This window comes from Acomys russatus, chromosome 8 (genome assembly GCF_903995435.1).
Source record: "Acomys russatus chromosome 8, mAcoRus1.1, whole genome shotgun sequence".
Lineage (NCBI taxonomy): Eukaryota > Metazoa > Chordata > Mammalia > Rodentia > Muridae > Acomys > Acomys russatus.
Window position 1 is genome coordinate 40,573,743 of NC_067144.1, and position 13,204 is coordinate 40,586,946.

Genomic DNA, 13,204 nt, shown 5'->3' on the forward strand with positions numbered 1-13,204 from the left:
GTCCTCACTGGGTGTCCCTGAAATGAAAAATGGTTGATGTCACACGGCATATACGAAAACTTGTAACAGAAAATTTTGTGTAGTACAATTTAAAAAACAACTACATAATTATCAAAATGAACACCAAATTTCATTTACTATCACGATTTCATATGGAAACTTTTCTTCAGAGTGAAGAAATTATTTCAATTTACTATTCCAATAAAAATTTTGAATACATTAATATATTTAAAGAAAAGGTATTTGTGTGAAAAGTATAAAGTTACATATCAGTTGAGTGTGAAAATTCTGTTTCTATGTTAAAGATTAATAATCAAGGCAAGGGATGTTTTAAGGACTGAAGTTCTTAGTCAACTCAAATACTTTAATTTGATTAAGTGAAATCTTTTAATACATATTAACTTGGGAATTTTTTGGAAATGTATTATAAAGAAGTAGAGAAAATCAGTGTCTGGTAGGTGAAGGGAACAGGATCAGTAATATACATTGATATATATTTTTGTGTATAACAGAATTGTCTGGGAACAGTTATTGAAATTGTAGATATTAAGATTTAGTTATAAGTCGGCTTAGGAGTTTATAAACAATACTCTAATGTCCAACCCCTATAAAACTTCTCAAGAGGATACTAAAGATGAATAAACTATGTGTGACTAGACATCAGGGATGACTAGGAAGACACAGAGATGAATTTGAAAGGTTTTGTAATATCGAGCCACTATTATACAGTGACCACATATGAACTTGATGTTTAATGGAATGAAAATAGTATTTGTTTACTATGAATATGGTCTTTTCAAATTCAGTTTCACAATTAAGATTCACTAGTCTGTTGTCCATTATCACTAAACATGAAAGGTACACTCTTAGTATCCTTGGTCTACTGTAGGTTTAACACTAATGACCAGGTATGACTGCTTAGCTCTCCTCCTTTTATGATTATGTTTTTCCAGATAATTACTCCGATACCCGCAGAATTTCTATGCTACAATTAATCACTTCCAGAGTCCATGTAACGTCAAAGAAAATCAAAAGAAAGACACAGTAATAATACAAACCAGAATGTGGAGGGCAGATGGCATTTGTTTTTAGCATCCTAGAGTGGTGTAGTCCACTACCTGTAGAGCATCCAAGGAAAAACTTTTAAACAAAGTGTAAAAAAGTGAAAGGAGAGAAGAAGAAAGCACTAACAGGAGAAAGGTGCAACCACCATGGAATGGGAAACTTGGATGAATAGAAATAAATTAAAGAGAGGAAGAGAATCAGGCAGCACTTAACTAGAACAGATGGCTCCATGTAGGAAAAGACAGAGAAAAAAATGACAAAGCATAGGGAAATTTGGAACACCTCCTTCTCTTTAATAGTTATTATATCCATCCTTAAATACATGGACTGTTTGGAGAGAGGAGAGGAAATGATATGAATATATTATAGTCCTTCCAATTTCTAAATAAATAAATAAAGCTTATTTAAATGCATACTTGAAATATATAGAGAAAGAATAACACATTCCTAATGTTTGGTTTTCAATGTTTCTCTGAGCTTTGGTGTTTACTAACTATTAGAGATCTTGAAAAAAACATTTTCCTTTTGTAAAAATCAAAATATAATTTATACCTAATATACTTTTAAAAACACACATTAACTTTGACTTCATTAGCTTTTTGTGATTAATGTTTTTGAATGTATATAATCAGTGCGTGAGTTTTTCCTGTATTTATGTGATGCACTTTTGATAACAATACAATTGGAAATATTTCTCTGCAAATCTTAGCAGTTTTATTTGAGAACATATATTTACATTTCTCTCCAACAATTGTTTAGGTTCCATTCCATTTTCTTTTGAATTAGTGATAAATAGATTAGTATCAATTTTGCATATAGATGATACATACACTGTTAATATTTCAGTTTTAAAGATAAGTTATTATGGGAATAGTTTTTCTTTCATTGAGCCTCAAAACACACTAAGAAATGTTAATTCTCAAGTTGCTACGCAGGTGAAATTGTAACAAATCATTAATATAAGAAAGAGTAGTGGAAAGTATCTGACATATTTCAATATGTATTTATTTATATGTACCTAAGCATAAATATATATATATATAATACTTAGATATATAATCAAGGAATAATACTCCATGAAGCTTATTCTATATACAAAATCTTTTCTGTATACATTTATAAAAACATACATTATGTAAGTATAATATATAAGTAACAATATAAATCATATAATTATAAGTAGAAGATATAACTTAAATCTTCTACTTATAAGTAACTGAACTTAAAAGACTTATGAAGGAACATGATGAAAGAATGGCCTTTTTATTGAAATCATCAGAATAATTTCTTATATAAGAATGATAATTTTATACTGAATTTTAAGTTTACACTCTACTTCAGGATAACCTTAAAGTCATTATAGTCAGGGCTAGAAATATCACCGAGCTGCTGTATACTAAGCTCACAGCTTAGTGTATATTTAGGTAATATTTATATATTTAGGTAAAACAAATATATACTTAGGTAAAAAGGTATTAAAACATTATTAAAGAGAAGAATTTTAAATATATTACCCATTTATATTTAGCCATGAATTAAAATACACAGGCAGTTTTTTGTTGTTGATATCTTCATTTATACTGAGATATAAAATTACTATGAGTTAAAAAGTATTCTTAAATTTCTATGGAAAGCATGGTAGATACTACAGAACACATTTGTTTCTTACCCATTTCAAGAAAAAAAATGCAGAGATCCTTAAAAAACACTAAGTGTTCTATAGCAGCAAAAAGCACAGTTGTATAAGACTACAGGACCGTGTGTGTGTAATAATGACTTTGCTACAGTTTGGAAGTTTCATGACTAAGCACATCAAACTTTGTATATATGTTTTCTCCTTTAATGCAAGAACATTTATACCATTGCCAGATTTATTCATAGAAGGAAGGGTAGAAGTAAAATTCCCACAAGAGCCTCATGGTTCACTGGAGCCAAAAAAAGGAGGTTTCTCTACTAGACACTGCAGGCTTGGACAGAGTCTAAATTAGTTCCACTGGGCACTGAAAACTTCAAAATCATAAATATTTATTTACTGTAAGAGACTCTAATTATTCTTTTTTAAAAAAACATATTTTATTAATTTATTCATATTACATCTCAATTGTTAGCCCATCCCTTGTATCGTCCCATTCCTCTCTCCCTCCCATTTCCCCCTTACTCCCCTCCCCTATGACTGTGACTGAGGGGGACCTCTTCCCCCTGTATATGCTCATAGGGTATCAAGTCTCTTCTTGGTAGCCTGCTATTCTTCCTCTGAGTGTCACCAGGCCTCGCCATCCAGGGGATGTGTTCAAATATGGGGCACCAGAATTCATGTAAAAGTCAGTCCCCACTCAACTGTGGAGAATGTCTTGACCATTGGGTAGATCTGGGTAGGGGTTCGAAGGGCATGTCCCATGAAAGTCTTCACTTGCCAGGAAAGTGGGACAAAGGGGAGGACATCCTATTGGGACTTTAGGTAGAGAAGCATGGGAGAATGGGGAAATAGAAGGATCCAGAGGGTCCTAAAAACCTACAAGAAGAACATTATGATAGGCAGATCTGGGCCCAGGGGTCCTGCTCAAACTATGGCACCAGCCAAGGACAATAGGTGCAGGAGACTCTAATTATTCTTTATTGTATTATTTCCCATCACACTTCTTTCAGACCTAGCCAAACTAATATACAATTTTATGCTTTCAAGGCACAACAAACACAGTAAATGTGAAGTCACAAAATACACAAAGAGCACAGTAAGTGTGAAGTCACTAAATACTCAATGAGCACAGTGAGTGTGACATTACAAAATAGAGCCGCCAGACAAAGAATGGAAAGTCAATGAGGGACAGGTTGTTCCACACCCAGGGTGAATGTCTTCTCCTGCTATTCACTCATTACTTTGATTACTACCAGCTCTGAGTAGTTTTTCCTTTAGAAAAAATTAAAATACAGTTTTCCTATAAATCCGTGCTTCCAAAAGGCATTGGATTTAAATTTTATGTCACAAATTCTGTGCTGTGGTAATATGGGTACATGTTTTACTGATAGTTCTTTGCATATTTAAATCTTACCTCATTATGTCATAACTAAAGTTAGAAGTAAGGTTCTTTAGAAATCTTTCTGATTGTATTTGATAGCATTTTCATCTATATTGGTGTAATTATTCCTGGCAGAGTAAAATTGTGTCAAACACTTAATCCTCATATAAATGATACATAGAATATCAATATGTTCAGTGAATAAATGAACTTTGTATATAATATTTCTTTACATGCAATCAGAAATATGTATATTTATATAGCAATGTGTATGACTCCATTAAACATAGGTTTATTCTCTGTCTCTCTCTTACATGTGTGAATCTTTCTCTGTTTGTATACGTGTGTTTATATCCTTTTAAACACATTTTTATTGAAAAATAAAATAGTTCATATTACATCTCATTTTCTATCCCATCCCATGCATCCTCCCATTCCTCTCTCCCTCCCGCTTTCACCCCAACCCCCCTTCCCTATGACTGTGACTGAGGGGGACGTCCTCCCCATGAATATGGTGAGTGTCTTTATATCTTAAAACTTGACAATATAGACAAATGAATATTTAAGTAACCAGCCTTAAAGATTTTAATTAGAAAACATGATTAAATATATAGAGTAACAGTTTTTGCTGGGATTACTCGAAGATATCAATACAGAAGAAGAACAGTTACTTAGGTGTTTAAAACCAGTGTTTTAGTTCAACAGACTAAATTTATTGTTAAAAGTATATATAACATCACTAGCAAAGCCAATTATTGTTCGACTATGTTGTTTCTTCATATTTGTCAACAAGAATAAATTATTCAGACAATCTTTTGTTGTTCTTCTTTTATTTTATACCAAGTTGGAGTCTGGTATCCTAAATATAAAACAACTGCTATTTAAACAGCATATAACTTGTAAGATAATGGAGGCATAATTTCACACAAATCATTTCTTTCTACCAATATTGTGAGAAATGTAAAGATAAGTGTTGGTTTTTTGAAAGCATTTAAGAACTTAGCAGTGCAGAGATGCAGGAAACTTGGTAGCATTCTTTGGCAGTGTCTTGCTTAGAAGATTTTATTACATAAACACAGAAAAAGCTGTCTGTATATTTTCCTTTGATTCAAGGTCAACCAATTGTAGGCCTGAGGGGAGAACAAAGATTTTGCACATGAGAGCACAGGTGCTCCCTGAGGACAGAGTATAGCTGCTGTGCTGGACAATGATTGGACATATGTGCAGAGTCCAAAGGGCCCCATGGAGCATCAGACTTTTGCATTGTGAATATCTACTCACAGTACCCAAGCCTAGCTTGAAGAAAAGAAAACTTCTTATTCTGATCACAAGCAACACTCCTGACAGGTTTAGGCAAATGACTTTTTTTTTAGGTCAGTATACAAATGAAATAGAAATGCTGGTGTGTCTACATGAGGGAAGGAACCTTTCTCAGCTCTTGGTGAGCCTGGCTTGGAAATCTAGGATCTTAGAAAACATGACTGTCCCTAAACTTGGACTTTCAGGGTTGAGTCTAGTAAATTCAAAGAATGAAATTCAGAGAGCAAAGAGGTGAGCTCCAAGGAGCAGTTTAATATTACGTTTGTAGTTGAGAACTCATTAAGCAAAGGAGGAAAGCAGAGGAAAAGACATAACAGCCATAATTTCCCTTTCTTCCTTGGTTTATAAAAGTACCCTAATAATAATATATATATATATCATATATGCATATATGAGAGTGTGTGTAAAAGAAAGACTTTAAGGAAGTTGCCATTTAAAGGGGTGATAAGACTACTACCAGACACCACAGGCTAGTAAATACAAATTCCAGGGCTAGGAATAGGTTACCTCTTTTGGAGTTGTTGAGCAGTGATATCTCCTAGATCCACAAAGATTACATATATCATGGTACAATTGCATTGTGGAGCAAAACTGTTCATGCCAGGTCTAAAGAACAAAAAGAGAGCAAGAAGGTGAGATCATAGTCTCACAATCTTCTTTAAAAGGATGCATCTATTGGCAAAATCTCTCACATAACCCATATGTTGAAGTTCACACAACCTGTCAATAGCCATAAGTGACAGACCAAGACTTTATATCTTATGAAAAAAACCTCAAAAATTCCAGACTGAACAAATATAAGATGTGGTAAACTCATATTTTTGATACAATCATGCATACATACAAGGTCACATCACAAATAAACTCTGAATTTACACAAATACAGACATATGTATATGTGTCTCATTCATCTCTCTACATATATGAACAATAACATTCCACTAGTGTTTAATCCAGGAAGCTTTACTGCAAAGCAATATGGTAACATGTATGAAAAGGAGGAGTGTATCAATAGAAGGTAAAAATAAGGTTGCAGTGTATACACTAGTGGAGTAATGTCTAACCTGAGAGTCTCAATAGCCAATTTCAGTGTACGGAGAAGAAAAACAGGGGTGGGGCTGAAGGCAGTTCACTCATTCTGCACTCATGATGTGCAATCAAGGTCAGTACAAATATAAAGCACATATAATTCCACATCAGTGTAAAAAAGTCATTAGGGACTGTGACATTATATCTCACCATTATTTGACCGTAGATTACATATACTTAAAACAGTTTCTTCAGCTACACACTCTAATAACTCTTAGATAATCTAGTTCAGCCCTAGTTAATTCATTATTATAAAATCCATGCTAATATCCTGTTACAGTAGAATGCACGTAGTCTACCACATTATTAGCCATGTCCTATTATTCCATCTATTTGGACCTGTATTGGACAGCACAAGTTGAAAGCTGCCATTAGAATAGTGTTCGCTGCTTAGTCTGTTTCTGTGAATTCAGAGACCACCCACTCTAGAGACATCTTCATGTCACTCTAGATTTAGGGATCTGAAATCACAGCCTTGATGGTAAGTTGTCAGCCATTGAACTTCAAGGTCATTTAGATGAGATAGCCCTCTGCAATCCAAAGCCTTGTCTGAGGAAAGAGCCTTGCAGAGGACTGTGGTGTCTAACATGGAGACATATGTTCCAGGGAGACCTGAGGAGTCTGAGAAGCAATATAATGGGTTCATTTTTCCAGTGGAGTTTTGTCAATGCCCTTTGTATATTTAATAGCATGGTACTGGCATAACAATAGGCTGGTTGATCAATGGAATTGATTCAAAGACCTAGAAATAAATCCACATAGATATGGACACTTGATTTGTGACAAAGAAGCCAAATCTTTTCAACGGAAAAAAGGATATCATATTCAACAAGTGGTGCTGGTCTAACTGAATGTCTACATGTAGAAAAATGCAAGTAGACCCATATTTATCACCATGCACAAAACTCAAGTCCAAGTGGATTAAAGACCTCAACATAAAACCAGAGACACCAAATCTGTTAAAAGAAAAAGTGGGGAAGATCCTGGAACACATTGGCACAGGTGACAACTTCTTGAACAGAGCTCCAACAGGCATTAAGGTCAACAATTAATAAATGGGACCTCAAGAGGCTGAGAAGCTTCTGTAAGGCAGAAGACACTGTCAACAGAACAAAGCAACAGCCTACAGATTGGGAAAAGGTCTTTACCCATCCTAAATCTGGCAGAGGTCTAATATCCAAAATATATAAAGAGCTCAAGTAGTTGATTGGAGAGTGGAGTATGACTTTCACATGAACTCTGGTGCTTCATATTTGACCACGTCCCATGGATGGGGAGACCTGGTGGCACTCAGAGGAAGGATAGCAGGCTACCAAGAAGAGACTTGATACCCTATGAGCATATACAGGGGGAGGAAATCCCCCTCAGTCACAGTCATAGGGGAGGGGGAGTAAGGGGAAAATGGGAGGGAGGGAGGAATGGGAGGATACAATGGATGAGATAACCATTGAGATTTTATATGAATAAATTGTTAAAATAAAAAAGAAAGAAACACCACCAAACCAAATAACCCAATTAATAAATAGGGCTCAGAATTAAACAGAATTCTCAACAGAGGAATAGCGAATGGCTAAGAAACACTTAAAGAAATGCTCAATATCCCTTGTCATCAGAGAAATGCAAAATGACTCTGAGACTCCATCTTACATCCATTAGAATGGCTAAGCTAAAAAACTCAATTGACAGCACATGCTGGCAAGGATGTGGAGAAAGGGGAACACTCCATTGCTGGTGGGACTGCAAACCTGTAAAACCACTTTTGAAATCAATCTGGCACTTTCTCAGAAAACTTGGAATAGGGCTACCTCAAGACTCAGCTATTCCACTCATTGGAATATACCCAGAAGATGGTCCACCACACAATAAGGGCATTTACATATGTTCATAGCAGCCTTATTCGTAATAGCCAGAACCCGGAAACAACCTAAATATCCTTCAGTAGAAGAATGATTAAAGAAACTGTGGTACATTTATACTATGGAATACTACTCAGCTATTAAAAACAAGGAAATCCTGAAATTTTTGGGCAAATAGATGGAACTAGAAGTGATCACACTGAGTGAGTTAACCCAGACCCAGAAAGACTCATATGGTATATACTCACTTATAACTGGACACTAGCCCAAAAGGGATGTCCAGGAAAGTCTTCACTTACCTGGAGATTGGGATAGATACTAGGACATCCTATTGTGACTCGAGGTGAGAGAAGAATGGAAGAATGGGGAAATAGAAGGATCAAGAGGGTCTTAAAAAACTACAAGAAGACCATCAAGGCTGGCAGATCTGGACCCAGGGGCATCTGCTCAAGCTACTGTACCAACCAAGGAAAATGTATGCAGTAAACATATGTGGAGAACGGGGACTGACTCTGACATGAACTCTGGTGTCCCATATTTGACCACCTCCCCTTGGTGGGGAGATCTGGAGGTACTCAGAGTAGGACAATCAGGCTACCAAGATGAGACTTGATAGGCTGTGACCATATGGTGGGGGAAGAGCTTCCCTTAGCTCACATATCTAGGGGAGGGGAACAGGGTGAAAGAGGGAGGGAGGAAGGGAGGGAGGAAGGAATGGGAGGATACAAGTGAGGGGAAAACAATTGAGTTGTTATCTGAATGAATTAATTTTCAAAAAGATAGTTTGAGAGGATTTCTATTTATAATACTTTATTCTTTATTTTTGAGATTATAATTACATAATTTCCTACTTCTCCTTTTTCCTTCCAAAACATCCTATACTCTTCTCCTTGCTCTCTTTGAAATGTTTGTCCTCTCTTCACTAATTGTTACTGTAGGAATATATATATATATATATATATATATATATATATATATATATATATATATATATATATATATTCCAGGCTATTGACACCCCTTTGCTATCTTCCCCCACTGTATCTTCTTAATAAAACCCATTAATTATTTACCTAATAAAATTATTCATGTTTTTGATATACTGAAACTTTTAGGGTGGTGTTAACACACATATCAGAACTAGAGCAAATGTCCAGGGCAGCCTACACAGTAAGCATAATGGCCTCTACTCACCTGGCAAAGACCACTGACCGAAGAGAATTCTTTGGCCCTCTGCCCACTGTCTTAATCTTACACTAGCACTCCTGTGTGTTTTTCCTGCCTTGTGGTTTGAAACACAAATTGAATTGCACTAAGGATCATCATTTCCGAAGAGATTTTAATGAAAGACCCTTTTCATACTTTTAGTAACAATCCCAAGTTTTGTTTCTGTTTATAGAAATATAGCAAAGCCCCACCAGATCAGATAAATGTGCTATGACTCTTCAAGCTGTCCACTATATTATATTCATGTCATTTTCTCAGCAACCGCACTATTACAACAACTAGTGTATTTATGATGTCATAATGAATAGCACACCTGTTAAGTTGTCGTAATTTTATTTCTGCTGTATTGATTTTATTATACTGGAATTTTATTAAAAGTCATTGTATAATTTAAAATTCATTCCAAATATTTTTAAGGAAGTGGACACATAGACAAGAGTTCTTTGTATCTGCTGCATAAGATGAATAAGTGTGTTTGCATCCTCATCAACATAGTTGACAAATATCAGTAGGAAAGGGCTTCCAGCTTCATTGTTGAGAAGATCATGGCCCCTCATATGCCTGTAAAATTAATGCTGTGGGGGATGAAGAAAGAGGATCTGTGGGGTTAGCATGTTAAAATTCTATCTCCAAATTCACTACTAGGCACTTTTTCAAAAAAATGAGTTGGAAGATTGATTAAGTAGGAGGACATTTGACCTTCGACCTTTGCACAAGTTTCATGACATAAGTTTGCCTACACCACATATGTACTTATACAATTCAACATCATCATCATCATAAACAACAACAAAAATTCTAAGTTAGTTTTATTTTCAAAATATTCTTGTAGTGTACCAAATACAGCCACATTTTAAGCCTGCCAATTTTGTGATGTTTTAATAAGAATACAACATATAATAATATGAAACCTAAGTGTTTCTCTTTAAGAATTTTGCCAGTGAATTTTTTACTTGTTTATTTCTCAAACTGTAGATAATTGGATTCAGTACAGGAATCACAACAGTGTAAAATACAGAGTCCAGCATGTCCTGATCATCTAATTGTGGAGATGCAGGGCGCACATACATAAAAAGAAGAGGGCCATAGTACAATGACACAGACAGGAGATGGGCGCCACAGGTAGAAAAGGCTTTCTTTATGCCTTTGATAGATTTCTGCTTTAAGATGGAAAAGAGAACAAGTGTATAAGATACAAGAATAGTTGTAATAGTGAATACCTGAATTGAGCCAGAGAAAATGAAAAGCATTAGGTAATTGAGAGAAGGGTCATTACAGGAAATCTTTAACAGTGGCACAACATCACAGTAAAAGTGATGTATTATGTTAGATTTACAGAACCTTAGCCTGAATAAAAATTCTTCATGAATGAAAGCATGAATAAATCCAGCTACAAAGGACAATATTAACAGACGTACACAGAGTCGATTTGTCATGATCACTGGGTAGAGTAAAGGCTTGCATATGGCTACATAGCGATCGTAGGCCATTGATGCCAAGAGAAAACATTCTGTGGTTACACTCACTGCAAATGAGAAAAACTGTATCATGCATTCAGAGAAAGAGATCAGTTTGCTCTTTGCAAAAAAGTCTAGTATCATCCTTGGTGTCACTGTGGAGGATAACCAAGTATCCACCAAAGCTAAACTCCCAAGAAATAAGTACATAGGAATGTGAAGGTGAGGATCATTCCAGATGAGAGTGATCAGACCAAGGTTCCCCACAATGGTGATGAGATAAATGACCAAGAACAGCAGGAACAGGGGGATTTTCCACTGTGGCAGATGAACAAGTCCTGTGAGAACGAACTGTACCAAAAGTGTTGTATTCTCGATTCCCATGTCCTCACTGGGTGTCCCTGAAATGAAAAACGGTTGACGTCACATGGCATACCCAAAAATTTGTAACAGAAAATTTTAGGTAGTACAATTTAAAAAACAACTACATACTTATCAGAAAGAAAACCAAATTTCATTTGATATCATAATTTAATATGAAAAATTTTCCTCAGAGTGAAGAAATTATTTCAATGTATTATTTCAATAAAATTTAGAATACATTAATATATTTAAAGAAAAGGTATTGTGTAAAAATTATGAAGTTAAAAATTGGTTGAATGTAAAAATTCTGTATCTATGTTACAGATTAACAGTAATGCAAAGCAGGAGACAACTTCCTGAACAGAACACCAATGGCCCAGGCCTTAATGTCAACCATTAATAAATGGGACCTCATGAGGCTGAGAAGCTTCTGTAAGGCAGGAGACACTGTCGAGAGAACAAAGCGACAGCCTACAGACTGGGAAAAAAATCTTCACCAACCCTACATCTGACAAAGGTCTAATATCCAAAATATATAAAGAACTCAAGAAATTAAACACCACCAAACCGAATAACCCAATTGAGAAATGGGGCTTGGAACTAAACAGAGAATTCTCAACAGAGGAGTATCAAATGGCTGAGAAACACTTAAAGAAATGCTCAACCTCCTTAGTCATCAGGGAAATGCAAATCAAAACAACTCTGAGATTCCATCTTACACCCATCAGAATGGCTAAGATCAAAAACTCAAGTGACACCACATGCTGGCGAGGATGTGGGGAGAGAGGAACACTCCTTCATTGCTGGTGGGAATGCAAACTAGTACAGCCACTTTGGAAATCTATCTGGTGCTATCTCAGAACTCTGGGAATAGGGCTTCCTCAAGACCCAGCTATTCCACTCCTTGGAATATACCCAGAAGATGCTCCAGCACACAACAAGAAAATTTGCTCAACCATGTTCATAGCAGCCTTATTCATAATAGCCAGAACATGGAAACAGTCTAAGTGTCCCTCAGTAGAAGAGTGGATAAAGAAACTGTGGTACATATACACTATGGAATACTACTCAGCTATTAAAAACAAGGAATTCCCGAAATTTGTGGATAAATGGATTGAGCTAGAAATGATCATAATGAGTGAGTTAACCCAGAAGCAGAAAGAATCAAATGGTATATACTCACTTATATCTGCATACTAGCCCAAGGGGCATGTCCCACGAAAGCCTTCACTTACCAGGAAACTGGGACAGAGGGGAAGGCATCCTATTGGGACTCTAAATGAGAGACGCATGGGAGAATAGCAAAATAAAAGGATACAGATGGTCCTAGAAATCTACAAGTAGAACAATATGATAGGCCGATTTGGGCCCAGGGGTCCCGCTCAAACTAAGGCACCAGCCAAGGACAATACAGGAGGCAAACTTTAAACCCCTTCCCAGATCTAGCCAATGGTCAGAATATTCTCCACAGTTGAGTGGAGAGTGTGATACGACTTTCTCACGTACTCTGGTGCCTCACATTTGACCATGTCCCCTGGAGGGGAAGACCTGGTGGCACTCAGAGGAAGGACAGCAAGTAGCCAAGAAGAGACTTGATACCCTATGAGAATATACAGGGGGACGTAATCCCCCTCAGGAACAGTCATAGGGGAGGGAAATAATGGGAAAATGGGGGAGGGGAGGAATGGAAGGATACAAGGAATGGGATAAACATTGAGATGTAACAAGAATAAATTAATAAAAAAAAAAAAAGAAAAGAAAAACAGTAATGCAAAGGATGTTTGAAGATCTTAGATCATACCATGAATTC

The 13,204-nt window shown here is 36.0% G+C and overlaps 1 protein-coding gene across 1 annotated transcript; it reads right to left on the reverse strand.

Annotated features, from left to right (window-relative positions):
- Positions 1 to 10,485: 10,485 nt before the first annotated feature.
- On the reverse strand, positions 10,486 to 11,415 carry LOC127193118 (olfactory receptor 187-like). Its single transcript, XM_051150451.1, has one exon. The coding sequence runs from the start codon at positions 11,413 to 11,415 to the stop codon at positions 10,486 to 10,488; it is 930 nt and encodes a 309-aa protein (XP_051006408.1).
- Positions 11,416 to 13,204: the final 1,789 nt, after the last annotated feature.